General features: G+C 44.6%; 2 protein-coding genes across 2 annotated transcripts; both read right to left on the bottom strand.

Moving 5' to 3' along the window:
• Positions 1-74: 74 nt before the first annotated feature.
• Positions 75-13,235, bottom strand: srrm2 (serine/arginine repetitive matrix 2). Its single transcript, XM_063191277.1, has 14 exons — positions 13,076-13,235; positions 9,852-10,100; positions 9,162-9,257; positions 8,655-8,840; positions 8,423-8,509; positions 8,111-8,179; positions 7,827-7,853; positions 7,605-7,715; positions 6,555-6,672; positions 3,794-5,883; positions 1,770-2,843; positions 1,507-1,572; positions 1,006-1,116; positions 75-789 (listed from the first exon to the last, which is right to left on the bottom strand). Exons 2-14 carry the CDS (start codon positions 10,091-10,093, stop codon positions 735-737), a joined length of 4,332 nt encoding a protein of 1,443 aa, XP_063047347.1. The 5' UTR covers positions 10,094-10,100; positions 13,076-13,235; the 3' UTR covers positions 75-734.
• A 4,392-nt stretch (positions 13,236-17,627) lies between these two features.
• Positions 17,628-25,966, bottom strand: mmp25a (matrix metallopeptidase 25a). Its single transcript, XM_063191032.1, has 10 exons — positions 25,744-25,966; positions 23,813-23,945; positions 23,151-23,304; positions 22,555-22,865; positions 22,011-22,187; positions 21,577-21,661; positions 20,753-20,835; positions 20,245-20,394; positions 19,272-19,553; positions 17,628-18,588 (listed from the first exon to the last, which is right to left on the bottom strand). The coding sequence occupies exons 1-10, from the start codon at positions 25,837-25,839 to the stop codon at positions 18,344-18,346; spliced, it is 1,716 nt and encodes a 571-aa protein (XP_063047102.1). The 5' UTR covers positions 25,840-25,966; the 3' UTR covers positions 17,628-18,343.
• Between the last annotated feature and the right edge of the window lie 2,020 nt (positions 25,967-27,986).

Below are 27,986 nucleotides of genomic sequence, written 5' to 3'. Positions count from 1 at the left end.
ACTGGTAAATAGCTAACAGTAGAAGAATACACAATTTAAAGAATTGCCCCACTCAAGCTTTTGACAATTTCACAAACGTTGCAAGTCATTTATTTCATTTTTGACACCAGTGCTGACAAACTGCACAATTAAATCCACATTGCAGGACGTGTGGGGATAGCCAGACGGTACATTTGATTCATCTGAGCAGTACTGCTATACTTGTGCCTCAGGCCATCACAGATCCCACAATGTACAGCTTTGTACAAGTAGACACAGAGGTTACAATCTAATTGCAAAAAAGTAAAACATAAGAGACTTTAAGCCTTTATTACTTAAATCATTACGTTGCACAAAGAGAACCGAAAAAGTTGAAGGTCTACTCACAGTCTTGGGTTACACTGTCCATTTGGAGAAAGCAAAGTTACAGAAAATGAAACCTACATTCATAACAACGAATGCTCACAGAAAAAGAGTGTACATGTGTGTGCATGTGTGTGCCCAGGCTGTTGCATGGACGTGGACATTTATCGTTTCCATTGTGTTTGTCTTGCAATTGTTCCGTCTTTCATAATACAAAAGTGATTTCAACAATCACATTCGCATGGGGTAAATGTCTTTTTTTATTGGCCACCTACTCCCAACTCTACAATGGCTAGGTGGCATAGTCCAGTTTTAGTACATCAAGAGATTTCAAAAATACAAAAGAGAAACGGGAACAGCAGTAAAGGGGGCTGCAGGTGCTGGAGTTAGGCTCATCTTCTCCTCTTGGTGCTGGGCGATCTGCTCCTCGACCTCCTACTGCCACTCCTGAGAAAGAACCACAAAATGAAGAAAAAAAAAATTAGGCCATGTTCATAAGGAGGTATGATTATGTAGCATCTTTGATCAACAATTTTAAGCGTGATCTATAACCATGGACTGATTTGGAGAAAAAAAGAATAATTTAAGAATATTATTTTTAGGCTGGTATTGAATTTGCTGTTGCACTTAATACTGTAAGGGGAAAAGTTGAAAGCTCCTTACCTCTTTTGGGGCGGGGACGGGCCACCACGGCGCATTCTCATTGGAGGAGAATAGCTGAGGGAGCGGGAGTCTCGCAGCGAATCAGCTGGCACTCTTTCACGTTGGGATGGGCTGAAAAAGCCACAACCATGAGTGAGAACAGAAGTGTTCAGTAGAGGATAAGAGAGTTTATCAATAATAGTCTAGAAATCTAGACACCTCAGGGTACCAGTACCATTTTATTCGCTGCTGGGAGTGGGGACCTCAACTAATAAGGGCACCAAAGGCCCCCAAAAAGTAAACAAACTAGTCTTCATGACAATGCATGAAACTGCATATAGTACAAGCTCATAGACAAGACAGTCTTGAAGAGACCGGGATGGTTAGGAGACACACACAGGGTAGGGTACGGTTCAGACATGACCCAGGTCGGATTTCAACATGGGTGGCTTTTGGGTAATGTTGCCCAATTGTATGGTATAGCGTATTAGTGCAGTGCGCCACAGTGCCGCCCTAGCTTACCTCTTTTTACCCCCCTTCTCGCTGCCAGATGATGGGGACCTCCTCTTTCGTGGCTCAGCAACAGTGCTATTAGAATGGAAGAGGAGGAATAAAGATATTATTCATTTTATTACTTTTTTTAAAGTGTAATCAATTCATTAAAAAAATCGTCCCTGTATTCTAAAACAGAATGTCTCTACCCTAATGAGATCTGTCCAGTCATACCCACAAACATAGCAACAGCACATTAAAACTTAAGAAACTCAAAGTCCAATCTCTCCAACCTTTTCGTTTGCTCAGCCTCCGCGTCTGAGCTGTCTGACGAGTCTGAGGACGACGCTGAAGATGAGGACGATGAGGACGAGGAACTGGAGCTTCCCTGCCAGCACTTTTTCAGTTTCTCCGCCACGTCCGGCTGCCCGTTCACCGCACTCTTCGGCGCCGCCGTGCTGGCCTTCTTCGCCTGATGGGGCGACCGAGAACCCGACTGACCCCTGTGGCTACTTCTTCCTCCTTCTCCTCCTGCTGCTGCTACTACTGCTACTCCTCTTGATGAATCCCTCGGCTCTGCAGAGGGCCGGCTTGGAGAAGGAGCGTCTTTGCCTTGTGGTCTGCTGCGCTCTGATTGGGTGGATGGAGGTCGTCTGTCCCGAGACCCGGACCTCTTCTTTTCAGGAGACCTCCTTCTCTCCGCAGACCGCCTCCTCTCTGGAGATCTTCTCCTTTCTGGAGACCTCCTTCTATCAGGAGATCTCCTGTCCGTAGACCTCCTTTCAGGAGACTTTCTCCTTTCTGCAGACCTCCTATCAGGGGATCTCCTCGGAGGAGACCGCCTTCTTTCTGGAGACCTCCTCCTGTCAGGAGACCTCCTCTCAGCTGATCTCCTCGGAGGAGGAGGAGACCTCCTTTCAACTGACCTCCTCCTTGGAGGAGGAGACCTTCTTTCTGGAGACCTCCTCCTCTCAACACTCTGTTTGTCCTGCTCTCTCCTCATCCCTGCCTCCTTCTGAGAGTCTGCTTTCTGGCTCTGCTCCTTCCCGGCCTTCCCTGCCTCACCATCAGAGGCCGACGAGTCAGAGTCAGAGGAGGATGACGAAGATGAGGAAGAGGATGACGAAGAGGAGGATGATGACCCCGAGCGCTTGGCTGGGGAGGCTGCCTTGGCCTGAGGACGGCCTCCTCGCTTCTCCCTCTCCTGCTGCTCTCGCTCCCTCTCTCGAGTCCTTTCCTGTTCTCTTTCTCGCACACGGTTCCTCTCTTGTTCCCTCTCTCTCTCCCGAACCCTCTCCTGCTCACGCTCTCTGGACAGCGACCGGCTGCTTCTGCGGCGGGATCGGGGGGATGGGGAGCGGCGAGACCTGAAAAAGGGACAATACTTTAAAATACGCACTCAACCAATAATCAATCAACTGGGGGGGGATCTGCAGCCTTGGAGTGTGTACATCATATTTATACTGAAATACCTCACAACATTAATATTCCTTATCCTTGTATTACCCCCAAAAGCTTTTTGTGTTGTGCTTGTTACAGGTTTAAATGCAGTCTACTGATGAGATGAGTATCACTCTTAAAGGTGGAAATATAATCACAACAGATTAGTGTCAAGATATGCAAGTCTACAGACATAACAAATGTATATAAATGGAAAAGGTTACAAAAACAGTGCCTTTAGGCTTATCTGAACATGAATCTCTACTATGATGGAATTGAATGCAGAAGTTGGATGTTAACTAATAAATAGGTTGAACGTATACATGTGTGCTTGTATAGTACTAGGATGCAAAAGGATCATTGAGCGATGATGGGCAATCTGGATTCATAAGGTATAGTCCAGTGCCATATTTCATATGACACTGGTTTTAACCGTCCTGTTAAGCCAAATTAACAGGTAAAACCAGGTCATTTGGAATACGTGGCACTGGCTTTCTAAGCCTCTGACTCCAGGTTGCCCATCACTATGCTAGAGCAGTGTTTCTCAACTGGTGGGTCGTGGAGGGGTCATGGGTGGGTCGTGGAGCCTTGGTGTAAAAAAACGTAATTCTAAAAAAAAAAAATCCAACTTTTCCTGCAACAATTTACAACTTTTATTTTGTCATCTGTTGTCTTAGATAGGCTACAATCTGAATGTTTATGCGAGTTAGATGGCGTGCAACCAATCATTCGAGTCTTGGTTACATTTTGAGAATTGCATTGAAATGACTTGAATGCTAAAAAAATTGGGTCGCGACCGAATGAGAGTGGAAAATGGTGGGTCCCAAGACTGTTCCAGTTGAGAACCACTGTGCTAGAGGTTGGTGTGCCGTCTCACCTGAAGGGGGGGCTGTTGTGCCTCCTGGGGCTCCTGGGGCTGCGGGACCTGCTGCTTCTTCTGGCCGGTGGCCGATCTCCTCTACTCCGCTCTGCATCTCTACTCCTGTCCACTCGGTCCCGATCCCTCTCTCGTTCCCGCTGCCTCTCCCTGTCTCTGCTGCGATCTCGGCGTGGTGGCGAGCGGGCCGGAGAAAGTCTCTTTGGGGAGCGAGCAGCCCGGCTGGGCTCCTGGTACTGACGGGGAGGTGTGCGTCCTGCCCTTGGGGAGTCGGTTGGCGACCCTCCTCGCATCCTCTGTTCCCTCTCGCCCTCCCTCTGCCCGGCAGATGGGCGCTGGACGTCCCTGTCAGACGCCCCTTCTCCCCCTCGCCCTCTGCTCTGGTCGCGGGCACCACCGCCATCTCTGGTGGGCACAGTGGGGGAGTAGCGGTCGCCCGCTCTCCCTCCGCCCCTCTGAGGAGGAGGAGGGGGGCTACTTTTGTCCATATCTGTAGGAGAGTACCTCTCCTTCCCTCTGTCCCTTTCGGCAGGGGAGAAACGTTCCCTGGGCCTATCCCTCTCACTCCCCCTGTCCCGGTCCCTGGATTGGTTGTCCACCCCAGGCCTCCTGGTCCCATCCCCCCGGTCGCCGGGAGCTGCACGACGAGGAGGAGAGGCGGAGGAGGAGCGGTCTCTGGTGCCCTGTGTGGGGCTGTAGCGCTCCTTGCCACGCCGGTCCCTCTGCTGCTGCTGCTGCTGCTGCTCTCCTCTCTGGGTAGGAGGAGGAGGAGGTGAGGGGCTGCCCTTGCGAGCCGGTGCCTGGTGCTCCCTCTCTCCGTCTCTGTTCCTGTCCCTCTCCCTGGCCCCGTTCTCTTTCTGGCCCGATTGTGCTGAGGCAACAGCGCTACTGATTTTCTTCTCCACAGCGGCCTTCACCTTTCTCATCTTCTTCTCCTCTGATGACGAGTCTGAAGAGGAGGAGGAGGATGACGAGGAAGACGAAGAGCTGTCACTGTCATCGCTGCTGCTACTGCTGCTGTCGTCACTGCTGCTACTGCTGCTACTGCTGCTGCTGCTGTCGCCTTTGGCTTTCTTCTTGGACGCTTTCTGCTTCTGCTGTTTGGCCCCATCCTCCTTGGCTGGGCTCTTCTCCTTCGCTTTGTCTTGCTTCTTTTCGGCAACTTCTTTCGTGCCTCTCCTGCTCCTGTCGTCCGGTGATCTGTCCATCCGCCTGGAGGCCTCGGCAGGTCCTCCTCTGGCCCTGTCTGGAGAGGCATCTGGCTGGCCGCGATGCTGTCCGGAGCGAGAGTCCTCCCTCTCTCTCTCCCTCTCCCGACCCCTCTCAATCTCTCTGTCGGTGCCTCTCTCTCGATTTGTACGGATATCCTCCCTTTCCCTGCCTCCCCTCTCGTTTCTCCTCTCCTCCTCCCGGTCTCTGGGCCGGCCGTTGGCGAGGGGAGAGCGTCTAGGAGGAGGAGGGGTGAGGGAGCCGTCTCGTCGCCTGTTCCTCTCCCGGTCTCCCTCTCGTGCCCGAGCTGGTGGCGGGGAGCTCTCCTTCTCCCTCCCCCTGCCGGCGTCTCTTTGCCTGGGGGCGCCCAGGTCTCGCTCCCTCTCCCTCTCTCTCTCCCTGTCGAACGGGGGCCTGGGAGATGCCTCCTTCTCTCTCCCGCCGCCTCGTTCTCGCTCTCTGCTTCCGCGTGCCCTCCTAGTGGGGTCTCCTGCCACCCTTCTCCCTGGAGAGGCTGGAGGGGAGTCTTGTCGTCTCCTCTGGGGCTGCTCCCTCCTCTTCATCCTCTCCTGCTCCTCCAGCCTTCTGAGCTCCTCCTCACGACTCTTAGCCTGACGTTTTGGAGACGGGGAGCGTGATCCAGCAGAGGATGAGGAGGAGTCGTGCCTCTTCCTCTCCTGAGGTTTCTCTGGCTCCTTCTCGCGCCTCCTCCCGGCCCCTCTGTCTCCACTTCTGGAGCGGCGTGGGGGTGCGCCCCGGTCCCTGGAGGGGGACGGGGAGGAGGAGGAATCGTGCCTCGTCCGCTTCTCCTTCATGCCTCCTCTGTCTCTGTCTCGCTCTCTCCTTTCTCCCTCGGAGGAGCTCTGGCGTCTCACTGGCTTCTGGGAAAAGGGGCAAAATCAAAAACAAAACACACACATCAGTGTCATTTATTGCCAATGGCTAAGTTTAATCAGCCATTGGCACCAAAATTACGGTGGTGGCAAATCTTCCTATAAAAGTTTGTATTGTATAATATTCATGAAACATTTGTGTACAGGTGAGAAGATTTGGCACTTAAAGTTTTTTAAAGATTTTTAGTTGTTCATTTCCAGAATTGATGCTGCCCATTCACTAATGTTACCTTTTTCATGAATACTCACCACCAGCATTAAATTCTAAGTATTCATTATGACTGGAAAAAATGCATTTTTCATACTTGAAAAGGGGATCTTCTCCATGGTCCGCCATTTTGAATTTCCAAAAATAGCCATTTTTAGCTGCAAAAATGACTGTACTTGGACCATACTAGAAAATATTTGTTTAAAACTTTCATGTAAAGATCAAATTTGGCAATAGGCAACACAGTTGCAGTACCTTTTTTGACCATTTCAGGCACAGTGTCCCTTTAACACCTAAAAAGACTATAATGTACTTAAAAAAAAACCAAAATCCCAACCACGCTCATGGTATTTTTTTCAACCATTTTTCATAATGTGCTACACAATGTCATTAACTGTTACAGCTACCATACAATATATAAACCATAAAGGAAAGAAGGTGTTGCCCATACCTCCCGACCTCCTCTTTGTGGGGGTGTCCCTTCGTGACGGCCCCTCGCCGCTCGGTCAGAAGCCTCCTTGTGGCTCGACTGGTTCTGCTGACGCTCTTTCCGTGCAGGAGGGGATGCACTGGTAACAGGCACACACAAGCAGGTCATAACATTATTAACTATGAAGAACAAAATTCTTAGCATGATGACTACTGCAGTATGTTCATGGCTCACATAGTTTAAAACATATTATAAGAAACTAACGGTGCAAAAACAAGCCTGCCTCACATCCAACATCAGAGACCACTTTACTACATGGATCAGTGACATTTCAGCAACCGCACATGTCAGGACAGAACAGCCAGTGACACGATTGTACAGATTTTTTGTTTGTTTGTTTTAGTGGACTATCAAGTGCAAAGAAATCCCGCACACTGTCCATTCCACCAACAAACTTTAATACAACGCTTCGGTCGGATGACCGAAACTGAAGAAGGTCGGATGACTGAAACGTTGTATTAAAGTTTGTTGGTGGAATGGACAGTGTGCGGGATTTCTTTGCACTTGACTGACAACCCCGCTGGGATAACATCCTACGCACCTGCCCAACTACAGAGGTGTGCAAAAGCGTCTTTATTGAACTGATTTTAGTGGACTATCCAACAAACATTCACTGCAGCATATCAACCACCAATTACTAATTAATGTATGCACCACCTGACGTCTGAGCCCAAAAAAACTTTCACCCACATACTACTAGCAAAAATACTGAATCAAACCAAGATATCGCAAAACACGCCCACTCAATGCAAAAGCGTGTGCTCAAGTTGGGTCTCCTAAGGGGGCGTTGTCCCCTACTTCTTCTTCTTCTCTTTTTGAGGTGTTTGCGCAAGACGTGCGCTACCGCCATCTACAGCGCTAAGGGGACTTCATTGATTCTCAACCTCAGGACTCCGAAGGTCTCCTAACCGAAGGTCTCCTAAAGGGGCGTTCACCCTACATAAAGTGGATACCGAAAAAGAAACAAAATGACGCTTCTTGTTAGATACATCTTCTATGCTACTAGCTTACCTGCGAGCAGGACTGGATGATGCGCTCTGGCGCTTGCGGTTCTTTGCAGGTGGGGAGTCGTCCTTTCCACCCTTCTTTTTCTTCTTGGAGGTCTCCTTTTCTTCAGACGAGCTACACGGAAAGGGAATGACAAAAGACAGCCAACAAATATTAGCAACTTTGCAGAACACAGGCTGTTTTAACCGTGTAGGTAAATGTTCTGCACAAGCACCAGTAGCTTACCTGTCGCTGTCTTCATCCTCAGACGCCCTACGGAATAAGAGGTTGTGGTAAGTAAAAAGAGCACTATACTAGACTGTTGGTGCCAAACTAGCAATTACTAAAGGTTTTTAAAATGCAGCTTCATATTAAGCATTGCCAGCGAAAGTAGCAATTTAAAAGAGTAATAGTTAACTTGAATTAGTATCAAGTTTAGGAAGTGATTGATGTTCATCTCAAAATGGTTCCTCGCAGACAAGTTATCTGGTGGTCAAAATGGAAATGTCATGATAAAAAAAAAATTAAACCTTTTCTTTTTCTTCTTCTTCTGGGCTTTCTTCTTGTCACGTTTGGGGGAAGGGGAACGGCTCTCTGAGCTAAAATCAGCAACAGTGACACATGAGTAAATTAAGTGTTATTCAATACGCATGTTTGGCAATCAACATATCTTCCAAGACACACACACACACAGTGAGCGTCAATCAAAAAACATTCCACAGACACAAGCGTCAATCAAAGTACATTCCACAACACAGAGCAGATTTAGTGTCACTGCTGTGTAGTACCCAACCAAAACACCATATTTTCCCAAATTAAACCATATTTTCCACCACACTCACCTGTCTCTTTGTTTGGTTTTCTTTTTCTTCTTCTTCTTACTTTCTTTGCGCTCAGGTGAGGAGTCAGAGTCTGGTTCTTGTATCAGCCTATAATCACAAAGTAGACATATTATATACGTTTTTTTATGTTGGCATGGCATTTATGTTACGCACATTGTGTAATTAAAGACAGCTTGAAGTAATACAATATGTGCGTTTGATTTTACTGTGCCTTTACTTTCAGAGAACTTACTGGTACTTCTGCTGCTGCAGTTTCTCCCTCTCCAGCCTCTCCTGCTCCCTCTTCTCCTTCTCGCGCTCCTTGCGGTCGGGGTGGAAAGAGGATCCGTCCACGTAGTCCGAGCTGATGCCAAACGCCTGCTTCAGGCGGTCGTTCTTCTGCTGGTTTGCGGCGGCGAGGGCATGTGTCTCCGTCACACTGGTTAGACATGACAAAAAGAGACGCCAAAGTTGGGTTTACTTCGAAATCACTTCAAAAAGGACTGGAGGCAGGGTAAAACAATTTGTTTGATTAAAAAAGATATTAAACCACGACATATCAATTCATCAGTTATTAAAACCAAAACTGCAATATGGTATTACAATCAAGACCAGAAAAAAATGAATGGTTTAAAATGACAAACTTAAAGAAGTCAAGGAGAATTCCTGACACAAGCGTCATCAGATGTGACAAATTGACACTTTTCTAATCTGGACGAGATGAAAAGGACATCCAAAAGCGTGTCTGATGTGGACGTACTTGGGTCGCTCTGTGGGGGCGGGGGCAGGTTCAAGCTGTTCCTGCAGCATCATGCGGAAGCTGTTGACCTTCTCCTCAATCTCTTCGGCAGAGTATCTGAAGGGGGCGGAAAGAGTGCATGTTAGTGCTTTTGAAACACTACGATAATAAGTACTCATTGGAGACAAAGAATCTGATAATCGCTATTGTGTGGGTTACTTGGCCATTTTTTTCCTGGTCCTCATATTATTCTGCTACATCAGACTATGCCCTAGCAGACACCAGCACACTTCACCTCCATACTTACATCGGGGACACATACACACAAATTTGGCAAAGTGGATCAAACTTCGCCATTTGTTCCTATGAGGGGAGCAAAGTGTGGTGAAGGCAAGCGAACAGGGGTGAGGCAAACCAAAAATATTTGGCCAAGGTTAGTGTTATGCAAATAAGGAGCGAATCTCACCTGCAACAGCCAACCAAATATTATTATATTATATTATATTGCCGTTATGCAGACTACTCTCACCCCTGGTTATCATACATCATATATGACCGCTCCTCACCCATCCTATATGGCTGCTCCTCACCCCTGGTCCTCATACATCCTATACGAACTCTCCTCACCCCTGGTCCTCATTACATATCATACATCCTATATGACCTCTCCTCACCCCTGGTCCTCATACATCCTATATGACAGCTCCTCACCCCTGGTCCTCCATCATGTCCTGCAGCTCAGCACACTTGACCTCCAGCTGCCTCTTGCGCTGGTGCTCCAGGATCTCAGCGTTGGGCTGCCGGTTCAGCTGGTTCTCCAGCCGCTCGCGGTCCTTCTCGTCGTTCCCCCTGTCCTCGCGTGGCCGTTTGGCACGCACGCTCGACAGGTTGCGCTGCACGTAGCCATTGGTGCCGCTGCCACGCGGCGTGGTCAGGCCAATCCCGTTGTACATTTCTGCTCTGGGGGACGCAAGAGTGGGCAGGGAGAGAAGAGATGCATATGGAAAGAGTATCACTATTAGAACTGTATGGAGAAACAATAAACGAACAAGTAAGAAAGGCAGGGCATTTTTATCATGTACTGTAGCAATCTAGATACAAAGACCAGTGATAATTCCCATATGTCAGGCCCTAGAAAATATGTACAGACACATCCTTACAAACGTAATACATGACTATATCCATAACTACAGTACAGGATGCATGCTATGACCAGACGGCAATAAAAATGAAATGACCAACAACTTACCAGACATAGAAGTTCATAAGTTATTCTGCAACTCCATGTCACCCACCTTAGAACTAACGCATTTGCAATACAGTAGCCCTACCATTTAGTCTAACGTTCAATTGGTCCTCTGTTTATAAACACCTCTTCTAGACCTGGCTACTTTTATATGGAAGTCCCATATAGCGAATTCCATGACAAAACTGTACGTAGAGTTATTTCAGGCTTTGAAAACGTGTGGGGACATCTTTACAAGAACACAAACATACTGTAGGTCCTACATTTTTATCCAAGATCAGAAATAAATCGGTTATGAAAAACCCCATCCATGTGCGTCACCGACCATACATGACCTTATTCCTGGTGGGTAAACTCAGGGGAAGCCATGCAAAGATATAGCCACGGCATACAACCACCAACCTGTCGATTTGCCAACTCCACTAACTGTTCCAGGGACAGGGACAGAATGCCACAACGTAAACGTTTTCCTTCAATTGTTGTGTACATCATTTTTTGCTGGCATACTCAGTATTTTGCGGCCTACAACAAAATGGGCCTTCTAACCACTGCCTCTCTCATTCGGAATGGAAGGGCTAGCATGATTACTTTGGTTTTCATGTTCCACTTCAGATTGGGCCTAATAAAAATAATAGTTTGGTTCCGGTTGGTTGTCAGGTTTGGTCATGGGTCGGTCGGATTTTTTTTTTTTCCCCAATTTTTTTTTTTTTCAATTTTTTTTATGTCCGACCCCCCAACCCCCCACATGCGCTAGATTTCGTCATAAACGTTGTTGAACAATGCCAAGGGACGATAGGAGTGACTCGAGGCCTGCTGCTACAATGAAATATAAGCATTAATAATGAGCCAAGATGCTGACCGTCACCGAAATGAGGATATGATCATACATAGCCTACCATTTCTGGCAATAGCCAACTTGTCTAGCTGCCAGTTACCTGACCCTGCTATTTTAGCTCCTGTAGGCTATGTCCCGTTTTTTTTTAATATTATTCCTTTCCATCATCGGTTGTAGACATTTTCCTTGGGATGAAGGTTCTGGCTTGGAAACATTCTATTACACACTTTTTTTTTTGTTTTACGTGAGGATGTAGACGCCTGAGGCGATATGAATGGTTTAATGAAGGGTGATGGAGGGGCAACATCGTCATTGCCATTAAATCATTATTGTAGGCAACTGTAGGCTACTAGTCCTAAGGTCTTCATCGAACAGTCGTATTTGTGGCGACTTCATCGTTCATTTCTATTTCATTATTTGGAGGAGGTGCAGAGAGTGAGACGGTGACAGGCGCCCTGCTGCTGCGCGATGGTGGAGGACAAGCAGAGAGAGAGAGAGAGAGAGAGAGAAAATAACGGGCTCAGGCCAACGGACTTCTTGGTTAACAAGGCCTTGTGGTAAATGAAAAAATGAAGGAAAACTTGGGCAAAACATTTCCCTTCTCTCATATTAACTTATTTTACAATTACAAGTAGGCCTTGGTAGCCTACAGTGCTACTTTAGGATTGCTGTAACGAGTTCATCTAGTCGAACATGCAGCGTGACTGAATGGAAGCCCTTTTTTAATACAACGAGACAATATCAATACATTAAAAAATCGTGGATACTCCTAATGCTTTCTGTGTGTTGCATTTCGAGGCGGGTGGTCAGGCTGTGTCCTTGTCCGGCGTTGAGGTAAGGCGATTGACTTATCATTTGACAGGCCTTTTCGTCAGGTTCCCAAACTACATCGTATAGTCTGCAAGAACGCTGTGAGGCAAGTTGTTTAAAACTTACGAGCTACAACGACTACGAATTAGCATGCTGTAGCATAATAATTAGCCCGCAACGTGACCGAGAAGGTGCGCAACTCTGCAGTGACATTTGGGGTTTTCTAATATCAAGCTGGGCGGCACTTGTGGCGCGCGCACGTGTGTTGCTTCTATGTGGATGCAGTAACTTGCAGGCAGGTAGAAAGTGAGAGATGGCGAGTTATGGGAATGAAGAAACGTGTTGTGTCTTGTCTATATGAACAACACTCCACAAAACATCGATATATTTTTTTGAGGATTCCAAAAACTCAAAAAAAATGTTTTGGGTCGCACAAAAAATGATAGGGTCGGTCGGCAACCGGAACCAAAACATTAATTTTGTTAGGCCTTGTGGAACATTTGTTACCTCGCTAACCAAGAAGCCTGACGCGCTTTCAATGGAAGTAAATAGATGCTAGCCAACATGTGTTAGCTGACACATAACATATGGGTGCCACCTGTTTCATATGTCTAAATGGACATCGACTTCCCCTGTACATCAATCGTATTATATAGTACACTAGAATTTCACAGAAATAAACCCACAAACAAAAGAATGGAAAAGGACTCAGATGTAACATGGCCGATTCATGCTTCCTACTGATATGGCTTTCGCCGACAGGCTAGCTAGTAGCGTATTACCTTATATTAAACCTCTACTTGCATGGCTCTGATAACAAAAATACCCAAGTGACCAATAACAAAGACACACTGTTTCACACCGCATTATAATCAATACACGACTGAGACAACGATTATTGTCGTTTCTTGCTCCCATTTCCAGGCACAGCCTGCCAATCACCTGCTTGATTGCCCAGCTAGGTTAGCAAGCAACTTACAGCTAATAAAAACGTTTATACTGAGACCAAAGGGAACCGTTGGGAACGCGCCATAGCAAACTTACCTCTTTTGTTTTGAGAAGAGAGAGAACGGAAGGTTGCCCTTCGCTACTGACTACCACAATGTACCAGATAGCTCGTAATGTTTCACAACTTATCCACAACCCAAGAAATGGTCGAACACGCTGCTAGCCACTGTATCAGAGCGCGGCTAACTTGAACGTCATAGGAAAGCCGTGAGACAACCCATAATGCAATGCGATAGGACACGGCTCTGGGACAGGACTATTAATCTGAAATGCTACAACTTAGTCTAGTCGTGATCTCCATAGGCCCAATAGTGTAACCCAGAAATGTTGAGTACCCTAAAGTTTTATTGCAGAAATATCATCTATGGGCCTAATGGATAGAATTTAGCTTGGTTGCCCAAAGTTGCACTTTGAGCAATTTGCATAATTAGCATAAATATATTGTTAAGATAAGACTACTACAGGTGAATAGGCTAAAAAAAATTAAATAATAGGTATCACCATGAAACTTTCTCAGTTGATTACTGATGATGAGAGAAGAAAAAAATGTATTGGATGTTTTTTGTATTTTGATGTTTAGATATGCAAATGAGGGCATACATTATCAATTATGTGCTAATTTGCATAAGCACCAAATCACTTTCATAAGGTGAACTCTGGCTCAAAATAACTTTATGTGCGTAAAATGTGTATATTTGAGTGTTAAGATGGTGAAAGCATTCTGAGGAATCTGTTCAAGAGGGAGTTTTTACCTGGATATATGCCCTGTGCAATATACTGTATAGGCTTATAGGCCATTTATTACATAGGCCTACCGCATGTATACAGCACACACATACATTCAGTGTAGCAGAACTATATACAGTAGAGTATGACTATGTACACAAACACAAAATAACTATACAAGAGTAATTTACTGGTTTGAGGAAAGGCTTTAAGGCATAAAAGAGCACATACTGTATACGTTTTTGAAACAAAATGTGATTGTAGCAGACTTTCAGTATACAACATGCAAAATAACTACAGTATATACATATACACACACACACACACACACACACACACACACACACACACACACACACACACACACACACACACACACACACACACACACACACACACACACACACACACTGCATGGGTAAACAACTCTCCCTAACACTGACAAAAGTTATCTAGAGGTTTATATTGTGCTACTCTAGTCAGAAACATAATACAAAAGCTGAAAACCAGTAATAGTTTTTGTGGTGTAGTTTTTGTAAATCATACCTCTGCTCAATGGAATTGGGCAGAAGGATTGTGTTAAGAGGCTGGGTATAATAAACTTGCTAGGTATAATAAACCTTATTTAAGTAGATGACCTCATTAACTCCTCTGAAACTCCAGAAGATTCTTCAAAAGAATGCTCAATAGTCACACAATTGCAGAGTTAAAGTAAAGCCATGGCTGGGTTAGAGTACATTGTACATTGTGGAATAGTCATCCCTGTCTTAAAAAAATAAAACAAATGGAAGGAAGACAAGAATGCTGACAGTATTTTTACCATTGACTATCCACACCACCTCAAATTCAAAATGCCAGACTTCTGGGACTTATGCTTATAGAACCATCCACAGCCCATTGAATTAGCAAAAGTAGGCTCTACTAAATATTACTAGAATATTTAGCATATGCCTATTTTTAGGCTACATGTACAATTGATTCTGCTGGGCCCATAAAAGTGATTTCCCGTCTGAAATGTTGTTCTTTCCATACTGTTTAACATAATGCTAACACGAAATTGCTTTAACAAACTATCAACAGACAAACCAATAATGTTTTTCAAAAGGGGTGCCCAATCATTCAATTATGGTATACCACTGTATATGCACACACACATATTTAGGAAAAACCACATAGCCTTCACCATCCCCATACTTTCACGGTATTTTCTTCAGCACATGTGTATCCTGCAGCAATCACTGGCCTAATGCGTATTTATTTTGTGTGATGTTGGCTCTTTTGGATTTGTTCACTGTGCTGTATGTGTATGCACGTAAGGCTGTTTGGCATGGAACATTTAATTCATCCATCTAGGTCAACACTACCTCTTGACCAGGTCCCTCAAAAGGTTTTCACCAACTCAACCACCAAGTACATATGCTTTACCCACAGAAAAATATATTTGGAGCCATGGGTTTACCATATGAAGGTGACATAAACCTCCAGATAACTTTTGTCACTGTTAAGGTCAATGGAGAGTTGTTTAGAGTCACCCGTGTGCGTGTGTGCGTGTATGTGTGTGTGTGTGTGTGTGTGTGTGTGTGTGTGTGTGCGCACGTTGGTGCGTGCATACTGTAGTTATTCTGCATGTTGTATAGTGAAAGTCTGCTACAATCATATTTTGTTCCAAAAACTTATGTGCTATTTTAGGCCTTAAAGCCTTTCCTCAGAACAGTAAATTTCTCTTGTATAGTTATTTTGTGTTTGTGTACACAGGCATACTGTATATAGTTCTGCTACACTGAATGTATGTGTGTGCTACACGCTGTATGTAATAAATACATATCCTATATGTATAGGCCTATACATCGGGGCATGTATCCAGGTCAAAACTCCCTCTTGACCAGGTTCCTCATAGAAGGGGCTCCCAAACTTTACCATGACAAGGCTCCCCATATACCGCTAGATTCCAACCAAGGCCCCCCTAACATGGGCCGTGCGGCACCCGTGCCACAATATTTTTTTCTGTGCACCAGGTTTCACAACTCGATGAAATTGGTGCAATCCTAAACCCATTCAAGTCTACAGACAGCATAGTACATAAACATTGTAAGGAAGAGAATTATTCCACTAGGATAGTTCAGCTTATTTTTGGTTTATTTTGGCTTACTTTAGTTATTCAATTTATTAGGCTATTCATCTTATTTTGCCATATTTCTCCTGCCAGCCTGCCGTGGGGCCCCTGGCAGCCCCCCAGGGGTCCCAGGCCCCACTTTGAGAACCACTGCCTCAGAAGGTTTTCGCCATCTCAACACTCAAATATACATATTTTACCCACATAAAAGTTATTTTGAGCCAGAGTTCACCGTATGAAAGTGATTTGGTGCGTATGCAAATTAGCGCATAATTGATAATGTATGCCCTCATTTGCATATCTAAACATCAAAATACAAAAAACTTCCAATACATTTTTTTCTTCTCTCATCATCAGTAATCAACTGAGAAAGTTTCATGGTGATACCTGTTATTTTAATTTTTCAGCCTATTCACCTGTAGTAGTCTTACCTTAACAATATATTTATGCTAATTATGCAAATTGCTCAAAGTGCAACTTTGGGCAACCAAGCTAAATTCTATCCATTAGGCCCATAGATGACATTTCTGCAATAAAACTTTAGGGTACTCAACATTTCCGGGTTCATGAAATCACGACTAGACTAACTGCACAAAAAATGCGCATAACTTTGAGAGGCCTTGTCAGATGGATGATATTTTGTGGCTCAGTTATTAGTTTAGAAGTCGACAATCAGAAAAGTTTTTAAAAAGTTCTCATTTTAATTTTGAACTAGGGTTAGGCCTATTTCTTGATTGATTAGGCCCACCATATGTGATTAGACAACTCAAAGTGAATAACAATTTCTCTTCCAATCATTTTGCACACAATAGGCCTAAAGTAGGCCTAGTTATCACAGCACAAATAGAGACACACCAATTAAATAATCATTTTAAATTAACAGGTTAAAATATGTGCCCTGTGTGAGGCCTACAGTGGCCTATGTCATTTTTTCTAACACGTTTCCCCCATGAACAAATTAGTTTTAGTAGACCGTTGTTGTTGTGGTGTTGTCTCATTTGTTATTACAGGCCTACTAGATAAGCCTGATAGTGAATGGTCGAATAGATGTAATAACTGATATTTGGGGCTCATGTCTTGATTCAACACATAACAGCTCCTCATTTATTGAAATGTTATGTCTCTCTGTCAGATGCTCAAACACTGTCCTAAACAGTAGTAGAAACAAACAGTTTCATTATTAGTTGTATTTGCATCTCTTTAAATCAGAGTGTTCGTAAGATTGACATTGGAGCTAATTACACTCTGTCTCTGTCACAATGACACTTTACATAACGGATGCCAACTAGCAGAGTTTGGCGGTAGCTATTAGACCGTTTGGACTTTGTCCTGGGCCCAGCAAAAGCTGTCAGAGGCCCTGGGGGCAAAGGGGTATGTTGTCCCGGGCCCAGGGAGATAGGGGGCCCAGAATTGGGTCCCCATTACATAGTATCTATTGGGTAGGGGGTCCTTTCAGATGACTTTGTCCTGGGCCCAGCAAAAGCTGTCAGCGGCCCTGCTGGCTGGTATCATGCTGTGCCTCCCATGCTCGAACTGGAGCGGGTTTGATCCCTGAGTGGCAAACTATCACAGGATGATCTCAGTTACACATGTGAAGATTATTGAGATTACAGACTTGCTGTGTGGTATGAATGACAACAAAATTCACTGTGACGTTGACTTAGGCCTTTAACTCAAGTTATTGCCATATTAACACAAAATTAACAGTCATAATATTTCCAAATAGTACAAAGCCTGGACAGGTTGTGTAAAAAAACATTCAAAAACATAAAAAACATACAAATTCTGACAATGAAAACCATCAAAAGAAACCAAAGGTGGAACATGTGGAAAATAATGACAGTGTATAATAATGGCCACCGAAATGTTCTATTCACAAGTGATACAACAAGAGGAGGCAGGCCTTGACCCAGAACCTTGTTGTCCGTTATAATACACAGTCATTGGCATACATGAACACTTGATGCAGCATTGAGCACTCTTTTATACTGAGACAATGGCTGACAAGGCGATACGCACATTAGGTGACGGTTACACAACACTATGAAAAACATCAGACACCAGGACACAAGACCAAGATGGAGGCACCCAGAGTTGGGCCATACCAAAAGGTTATATGTGCATTCCAATATGCACACTCTCGTCCTCCACTTGTGCTTGTGGCCTCACCCCGCCTTCTGGCCCCACCTCCGTGGAGAAAACAATAAAGTTTCTTAGCTGTCAGCCTAACCACAACAACTTTTGGGGGACCATCCTAATTGCAAATGAGAAAATGACATTAGAATTGTGCTTTTGCAAGATATTGAATTAATTTTCTGTCGTCAGTGACATCATCATGAGGTCACAAACATGCAAGTGAGCAAGGGAGGACGGAAGTCAGCAGATTGGAATCCACCCTATGTATACTGCATCTAGTGTTCATATCTATGATTGGCATAGACATGTAGCACAGTATGTATTCAAGTCTATGGCCGTTGGTGGCACATGAGGAGCAGGGCCAGTGCGGAGAGGAGGTGCAGGACTGAGGGGGAGAGAGCCAGACCACGACAGCAGCAGGGTGGGGTGGGCTTGGGTGGGGCAGAGGGTTCAGGAGGAGGAGGGTCACACTTCATCCAATCAACCGCTGAGGACTTTGGCTGGATGTCACCTTCATTCAGCCCTCCTCTTCTGAGAACCCAATAGGAGGATCCCTTGAAAAAATAAGTGTCACCTAAAAAGCAAACAAATGAGAAATGGGAATGAGCAAAAATGAGTATGGACTGTAAACATGTGGTGTCTGTGGCCGAGTATGACATACAAAAGGTAAAGAGATGCAATGTTGGATATTGTTTAAAATAGCCATTATTTATGTTATCAATAACATGCTTCTCCAGTGTGTAATGTGCATATAAAGTATGTTACTTGTTTCCTTCCTGAATCCGCCTTATTGAGTTTGCCTAGTTATTGTAAGCTAATCAATATCTTTCAGTGCCATGACATGTAATGGCATTCTCTGCATACTGTAGCTGTGGCCTAATGGTCATGCTCCTAATGGTCCTAACCCCACATTGCTCCAGGGACTGTAACCAATACCCTGTAATAACTGTAAATCGCGTTGGGTAAGTGCCAGCTAAGTGTAATGTACTGTAAAAAAAAAAAATGTTATTGTGTGGGCGTCATGATTTAGTGGGCTAAGACACCATACCATAAATTCGGGGACCCGGGTTCTAGTCTGGAACGAGGGCATTTCCTGGGCCTTCCCCATTTCTCTCTCTCAACCACTGTTTTCCCCTTGCTCTTTCACATTGGCCAATTAATATAGGCTGGGAAAGCCAGAAAATTACCTTAAAGAAATGCATTTTTAAAAAATGATTGTAAATTAAAATAAATAGATAATTGTAAATGTATTGTTACCGTCTGCCCAGCTAATGATGTCGTCTGGGTGTGAGGGCACGCCGGCCCAAAGCGTGGCGGATTTAGGGTAGCCCACCTCCTGCCTCATGTCTCCGCCCCGCTCGTCAAACCTCCAGAATTCTCCGCCGCTGAACAGGTAGGTTTTCCCGTTGTGGGCCCACACGAACGCCGCCTCCAGTTTGGCTGGGATGTGTCCCGCCGAGGTCCTCATGCCCCACTCGGCCAGAGGACGGGGGTAGTCGGGGAGGGCTGCCCTGTCCTTAAACACCCAGTACTGATTGCCTGGGACAGAGAGTAAAAAAGGCACACGGGAAGAAGCAGGGCCGTAACCAGACATTTTCAAATACCGAGATCAAATACTGTGTCTTTACTGCATACTGTATATTTAGAATGCTTCAAACACTTCAGTCATACTCTTAAGTTTGTTTTCATTAATCACTGCCTTGAGGATTAATGGGGGTGGCATATACGGACTGAATTTATCATTGTTTGATCATAGATTGATTTTCATCATAGATAAATTCTACATTTCTGAAAACAATACAGAGGACATGACCTCTGTGTCCTCAATGGTAGTTAGGTCCATGGGAAGAAGTGTATAAGATAGAAGTAGAGATGTCTTTACAACACTATAACATTATCTTTCATAGTTTATACGCTAGTTATTCCCTCGTAAAGAGGTAGATACATTGAGTAATTCCACTTTGACTCAATAAACTTTCAGTGAAGAAGAACAGTGTGGGCCTTTCCTTGTAAATGTACTTTGACCTTATACACCTCTGCACAAGGACAGCTGTTGTTTACAAACATCTGTAGGCCTACATACTTCACATGCAAGTACATGTGTTATGGAACAGCGTGTGTTAAGAAAACACAGGCACGTGGCCTCGCCCTCTCAGGAAGCATACGTGTATACTGTATAAACTGTGTATTTTGAAACAGGAGTTTCCTGTTTTGTTTTACTTTTCATTACCAATAAAAAATACGATTTGTCCATTGGTCCTCTCATAGACAGCGTCAATTCTGTCCATGTGATGAGGAAGGCCAATCCAGAAGTTCTTGATTAAAGCAGGGATGAACGACAGCAGAGAGCCTGAGTGCTGGACCCGCCAGAAGAATTTACCTGATAGCGAGACAGAGAGAGAGAGAGAGAGAGAGAGAGAGAGAGAGAGAGAGAGAGAGAGAGAGAATGAGAAAAGGACAAAAAATCATATGGAATTGAAACAATGACAGTAAGAGTATGTTGTCATTATATTTTCATCTAGTGCTACGCATCTTGGCCAGGGGTGTTCAACTGAGTGGGTCAAGATCAAATGCCAGTTGCAGGCTGAACTAAATATTAGAATGACACTGCAAGCCAGATTTGGCCCCCAAGCTCGAGTTTTACATCACTGATGCAGGCCATAAGTCAATGTGTCGACTCCATTAGTTGACAAATTGTGGTATGTGTGTAGATTTCATTGATTATTAATGTTATTTACCACTGAAAAAGAAGACCTCTCCTCTGATATTGGCTATGGCATCGTAACCCCCATCGCAGCGATTAGGAAGGGCTGGCAGAGGACTGAAGAGATTATAATGGACATTTAGTCTCACAGCAACACAACCAATACTTTCATTTCAATTACATGCAGCAACGTTTCAGCTATTAAAATACAACCACATAAATTGTCACCATGGAGAATATTATTTCATCACTTTTAAGATTGGTAACAGCCACCAGCTGCTCCCCATGCTGCCACTAGGAAATGGTTTAGGGGGGGGGGTGCTAGAGGGGGTGCAGCAGGTTGGCAGGAAAAGTACAGCAAAACAAATAAATAATTTAATAAATTTAATTACTAATGTACACCACAATAAACCAAAAATATGCTAAACAATATCCCCAGTATATTCCATCTATTACATTTCTGAACATAGAGTTACACTATTATCGTTATCATTTTATATATCCCAGTGGGGCACTACATCACAAACCTAGACCATGGTTGTGAAAGTGAAAGGGGGTGTACAGGAAAAAATATGGCACGCATGACCCATGTAAGGGCGCCCTTAGAATATATTGGTATATGGGGGCCTTGTCATGGTAAAGTTTGGGAACCCCTGTTCTAAATGACCTATCTGGACGTATCTGTCCAGGCCAGGTCATTTCAAATATGTGGCACTAGATTCTACCTTCTGAATCCAGGTAGCCTATCACTGCTCAGAACTTGTGGGCCCTCTCAAAAACATTGTACAGACAACAGTTTAAAATATGACAATTGACAATTGACTCCTGAATCTTGTATGGTGTACAAGGTGCTCTTACTGGTTAGTGGGTCTGGGTGGCAGATGGCTGGGAATGGATGGCAGCTGTGGCATGGCCGGTGTGGGCAGAGTAGAATCACCTCTCCCTTCAATAAACACATTTTAACACATTTCAGAGGAAACATTTTAAGTTGTCATCATCACCTTTACACATTCAATTAGCAAAAAACTCATTATAACCATGATTGCATTCTTCCCCAACACAACTAAATATTTGGCACTGTGCACTTTGTGTGCAAGTGTGCATTTGTGTGTGTGTACTGCATACATATTTTTTTGTATGTATATTTGGGTGTGTGCCCATTGTGTGCATAGTATATACATTGTGTGTGTGTGTCCTTGATAAAGGTTGGATTTGTGTGAAGATCCTTTGTGTGTGGGCCCAGACGACCCGAGTGTGAGCGCCTGCCTCCATTCCAGTATGTGTATATGTACCATACAGTGCCTGTATCCCCAGCTGGTCATCTCGGGGCAGCGTGTAGTGTCTGAAGTCTCCCACTGATCCCTGGTAGTACGGCCTCATGATGGAGGGGATGTAGGAGGAGTGAGACAGCCCCAGCGCATGGCCGAACTCATGCACCGCCACTGCAAACAGGTCTGTGGTACCATTGTCTGACAAAGAGAAATAACCGTCACCATCAGTCATGAAACAAAATGCATTTTTAGTGCAACTTTTAGTGACTGTTATTGAGCATATTATACACAATTGGTACATATGGATCAGGAATGGGCAACCTGCCCTGGATGTATGAGATACAATCCAGTGCCACATTTTCCAAATGACCTGGTTTCATATCCATCACCTGGCCTCGGCTTGGCTTAGCTAGGAATATGTGGCACTGGATTGTAAACTAATGAACCTAGGTTTCCCATCACAGATGGACATAAAGGCATAGGTATAGCACTTCCACACACATGTTATGCACCATGAGGAACATCAATGACAATTGTATTATCTTGAATTCTACATCTGCTGTACCATGTCCTCCATAGCTCCAGTGCTCGCCGTCGTCAAAGTGTGTATTCCCCGCCATGTCTCCCGTCCCAGGGAAGAAGGCGTGTGCCAGCGTGCCCCCTCGGCCGTCAAAGGGGTATCCGTCGTCATGGTACCCCCTCGGGAAGGACACCTCGATGTCCACCTCCTGCCGCTCGGCCTGGGTTTTGGGGTGCACGAGGTGGAAGCGCAGGGGGGTGTGGGCGCCCCAGGCCCGTAGGGCGTAGGTCAACAGCGTCTCCACCAGCTCTGGCCTCAGCCAGGGGGAGCGAGACGGGGACGGGAAGTTCAACACGCTGTGCCAACAGAGAAATGAAACTGAGATTGAAAGTGAAAAGAAAGTATTATACTGTTATATGAGGCTCAGTCATGAGCCCAGATGTGTGTGGAATTTCTACCTTTCTGGTTTGTAATATCAAGCAATATATAGGCTAATGGCAAGGAACATTAACAGATGTGAAAGTATTTATGTGCAAGCACCACATTGACAACTTTTTTCGCAGAGTAATGTTGCATGCGATGTCAACAAGATGGCAAACAGTGTTGCATAGAAATCTACGAATGTCAACAATTAAACACACCTCCACGAAATATCATGTTTATGCCACCTAAGACCCGTTAGGCTGTATCTCTTCTTCCTCTTCCTCTTCTTGCGTTTCCTCAGCAGGTCTTCAGTGCCGATGACGTCCGGTAGAGAGCAGCGAGGTTTCTCCATCAGTTCAGTTGTGGCCCTGTCTGAAAGGAGATGAATACAAGCATCATTCAACAGGATCCCATGTGATCTAGGATAGGTACAAGACAATACGTCTCATTGTTGTCCTCTGATGCACTGTGTCTGTCTATGTCTACTGTCTATGTCCTCCTATGGCATAGTGGAGAAATGGAATTTCAATTCCTTTGTATGACCAGTGTATATGCAGAAAATGGCAATATAGCTGACTTTGAGCTGAATTTAAGAGCAGAACCCTAGGTCAAGATCACCATTTGCCACAGCTGATTTGTGAAGTTGGTGTACCAAGGCAGAGATCCTGGCTTCATCTCATCAATACTGCATAAAACTGCATAACTTAACATGACCATTTCCTTAACCACACAGGCTATCATATCCCAGTCAAGGATATCTATCGTGAAAGTGCACAAACTAGGAAATACATGGTATGATTTTACGTTCTGAACCAGTGACTGATGCCTCAACACCAGACCATGGGATCCCAAAGAGGACCATGGTGACATGCTAACCTACCCAGAGTTCCTGTTTCCTTTAGCCCTGCGAAACGCTGCATCTCTCGGATGGCCCTCTCAATGGTCTCCTTGGTGTGGAGCCTTCCTGACCGCATGTCTGGTGGGGGGAGGTAGCCATATCGACTCAACCAGTCCTGCACACAGGAAAAGGAGATATCTGCTGAGCAACGCATGTCAGAACAGCAGTGTTATATTCACATTCATACATTTACATTTTATATTACATTTCACATAAACTGATATTTAATGATAATTACACCCAATCAAATGCTGATCTCCATAGTGTGCTAGTCAGATGGCACAAAGGCATGCCTCCCTCCCACGCCTTTGCGTTGTTGAATTCCATATTAAGGACTCGAAAACAGTGCATTGATATAAGGATGGCAGATGTTGTGTTTTGTTGGGATGGCCTTTTGGAAATACTAAAAGTGACTTAGCCACACTCCACTCCACAGAAATATTAGGGCCAGTGCCAGTCCTTTAGAGGAATACCATATTCAGTGCTTTTGAAAGAATATTTGGAAACAACATAAGACACCTGTCACATAAAAAATAATAGTTCCATTTCCATGGAACCGTTGAGGGCTGCAGATGAGATTTCTGGAGAAAATGATTGGGAATATCAAGAGATGTGGAAAGACCGGATGCTGTTGTTGATTAAAGTTGTGAGAGGGCACTGTGGAGGAGGACAAGAAGAGCTTGTAAAGAGCTTTGGATAAGTGGTTCAGAGCATATGAGAATATAAACTTTGAATTTCTAAACAGTGTGTGTGGGTGGACGACGTCCAGCTTTGTGTCATCTGTAGGGTAATGAAAATGAAATAGAAGAACTCAGCATTATTCCCCTATGGACATTTCATCTTCAGAACAGTCGTCTGCTTTGTTTGTTCGGGTATCATTGTATCCAGAAAGGGCTAGGGGCAGGGCTATCAATTTCATGAGCGCAGGGGGTCTAGACAAATCAATGACATGATCCTAAAAATGTTCTGTGCCTTAACCTATGCTTTGCTTTGGTATAGTGACGGAAGTCATGTTATCATGAAATTGTGACAATAATATTGTGATAATTACCCTGATGTCTATGATTAATCACAATGGTTAATAATATACAATGTTCACTTCTGTATACAATAACTCACATCAGTAATGATTACTTTCACAGAAGGGCGAATCACTGTTTTCCTCAAGAGGCAAAGATCACACCTGTCTTACTTACTGTCTTACAGTGCCCATTATTACTGTAGTTTCTAACATACATGCAAGGGCCAAAGATGATATTGACGTCACAGACACATAGACTAGGGTAGCTCATATTTGCCTTACATATGTAGGTTACTAATACTGCGTTTACATGATAATACTTCACATGAAAATCAACTTCAGCCTTCTCCATTAGGCTAATGTGTCTAAATAAAGGACAATGGTCTAAGGGCCACTTCCTGTAACTCCATACAGCACAACAGTAAATGATTGTTTCCATTAGACGTTAGAAGTTACAGTGGCATATTGGCTACTCTGAAAGGACAAGTAAATTACTTGGTAAATAATACTTATATCACTGAGGACAAAAGGAAACAGCAAAAAGACACTGCTTTACAAACTACTTGGTATGACATGCTATTTCTGTTTTATTTGTGATTTCTGTTTTCTTTTCTGCGCTATGTGTTTGATCACGCTTTACAATGTATTTCCCCCGTTTTTTGTTTTAAATGGGGGGAATATCACATCGATAATGGGGTGATACCTGTGCGTAATTACGCAATTACATGCGCCACAATAATCTTAGCTTTCAATCTTATCATGGTGTTCTGCACTATTACGCTTCTTTGACCTAGATCAAGCACAACTAATGCAAAGACAACCTGCATGAATGTAACAACTGTGAGTGCATGTTACTGTTGATGTAGTTGGAGAAGAGCGGTTGTGAACTCACCACTCCACGGGGGTACTGGTCCGCAGTCGGGGCGGATGTCACCAAAGAGATGCTGAAGAATATTGGTCCCACAATACCGAGCACATAGACAACCATTTCATACAACAGAGTAGTCCAAATGATTGTAGAGGGTTACATTAATCGCGCCGCGTAAAATCCATCGGGAAAACCATGCGTAACTTTTAATCCGTACGCTGAATTATCTTGATGAGGTGAGAAAAATAGCTGTCCCACACCTACACCGCGTTGGAAAGAAACACATTCACTATTTCGTTCAAAAGATAAGGCGGCAGTTCAGAGCGTTTCAGCGTCTTAGCAAACGCTGTAAGCTTGTGTTTTCCATTTGCTTTTTGTCCCGGGAGACTAGGCAGTGCCCAGATCAATAAGCATATAGGAACTCCTAACTGGACTGCACTGACCGCTCTCCTCAGACTGTATGGATTCTTTTTAGCCAAGTGCTGGTCTCTCTCTCTCCCTTCCCCTATCCCATCTTCTCTTACTCCACCTATCCATCTTAAACACACTTAAGTCTCTCTATCTCTCTCTCTCTCTCTCTCTCTCTCTCTCTCTCTCTCTCTCTCTCTCTCTCTCTCTCTCTCTCTCTCTCTCTCGCTCTCAGCTGAAAATAGTTTTGGATTGATTCTGTTGTAAATCACATGGACTGTTTATGGGTCGTAATGGCTGACACTGACTAGTTAGTAAATGGTTATCAGTTCACGGCCACTAATTGTACATGCACACATAAGCACATGGAAGCCTCTCTCTCTCTATCTCGCGCGCACACACACACACACGCACGCACGCACGCACGCACGCACGCGCACACACACACACACACACACACACACACACACACACACACACACACACACACACACACACACACACACACACACACACACTCTCTCTCTCTCTCTCTCTCTCTCTCTCTCTCTCTCTCTCTCTCTCTCTCTCTCTCTCTCTCTCTCTCACACACAGACACACAGACACACAGACACACAGACACACAGACACACACACACACACACACACACACACACACACACACACACACACACACACACACACACACACACACACACACAGCTGGAAGCTTCCCCACTCTGTTGAATGCACAGATTGCGATTGATGAAAAGACACCGAGATAAAGCACTTTGAAACACAGAGAGCTGGACTACTTTATGAGTCATAAATACCAGCAAGTGTCTCCTTACAAGTCCTCCATTATGGAGAGAGGGAGAGAGAGAGGAAGGGAGGAGGAGGAGGAGAGGGGATAGAGATGGGTATCTTTACTTGACTAATAACGAGCCAAATGAGGCTTGAAGTAGCTTATAACACAGAAACGAGAGGCAAGAGGGGAAGATTAGAGAGGAAGAATAAGGTCTGTGTCAGAGACTGGGAGAGGAAGAGAGGGGGACAGGATGAGAGAGAGAGAGAGAGAGAGAGAGAGAGAGAGAGAGAGAGAGAGAGAGAGAGAGAGAGAGAGAGAGAGAGAGAGAGAGAGAGAGAGAGAGAGAAGGATAAAGAAAGACAAAGCTTTTCTTTCTCTATGTAACTGAGTGAGTCCATAAAAATATGAAGTGCTGGGCTCCTGTAAGTGTGTGTGGGTGTGTGTTTATGTGTGCATCTGTATATATGCTAGGGCCAGGATGCAACCCCCTGAAGTGAATGAATGTTTGTGTTTGATCTGTGAAAAGGATGTTTACGCATTTTTCTATCAGAGGACTGCAGAAGGAAGCAAAGATCTTTTTAAAAAGCAGAGCAAGTACCGTAATGCTATTTCTTTCAGCTGATGCGCCTTTTATAATGCAGCACAGTGGGACACAAAGGATTTCCTCCACAAGCAACTCAAAACACAAATGTTCACTCCGTAGAGAAGGCTATGACCAGCTGACCTTTCTGCAGGGTTGCCAGATGAGGCTGATGATTTCCAGCCCCAAAAATGCTCAAAACCCGCCTAGAAGCACAAACTCCCCCCAAATTCTATTGATTTCTATGGCAAAAATTGGGCGGGTTTTTCTGCTAAATGCCATTTTTTCCCGCACACGGCCATCCTAAGCAGCCCAATTGGGCGGGAAACAGCCCAATCTGGCAATACTGCCTTTCTGCACTGTCCTCTTGGCAGTAAAGCTCTCCCTCCTCATGACCTCATCACCACTGTTGGACGATGGACACTGGATATGGCACCAGTGGCCACGTCATCTTATACAGTGTAACATGTCCTCAACATGCGATCGATGGTG

This window comes from Engraulis encrasicolus, chromosome 2 (assembly GCF_034702125.1).
Source record: "Engraulis encrasicolus isolate BLACKSEA-1 chromosome 2, IST_EnEncr_1.0, whole genome shotgun sequence".
NCBI lineage: Eukaryota > Metazoa > Chordata > Actinopteri > Clupeiformes > Engraulidae > Engraulis > Engraulis encrasicolus.
This window is presented reverse-complemented; position numbering and strand designations above follow the sequence as displayed.

Coding starts and splice junctions, on each gene's coding strand:
- srrm2 (XM_063191277.1), bottom strand. CDS start 10,093: ATGTACAACGGGATTGGCCTGACCACGCCGCGTGGCAGCGGCACCAAT. Junction 7,716..7,826: donor GAGGATGAAGACAGCGACAG/GTAAGCTACTGG, acceptor CTTTCCGTGTAG/CTCGTCTGAAGAAAAGGAGA. Junction 5,884..6,554: donor CACAAAGAGGAGGTCGGGAG/GTATGGGCAACA, acceptor CCCTTTTCCCAG/AAGCCAGTGAGACGCCAGAG.
- mmp25a (XM_063191032.1), bottom strand. CDS start 25,839: ATGGTTGTCTATGTGCTCGGTATTGTGGGACCAATATTCTTCAGCATC. Junction 23,946..25,743: donor ACCAGTACCCCCGTGGAGTG/GTGAGTTCACAA, acceptor TCCTGTGTGCAG/GACTGGTTGAGTCGATATGG. Junction 21,662..22,010: donor GGGGATACAGGCACTGTATG/GTACATATACAC, acceptor TGTTTATTGAAG/GGAGAGGTGATTCTACTCTG.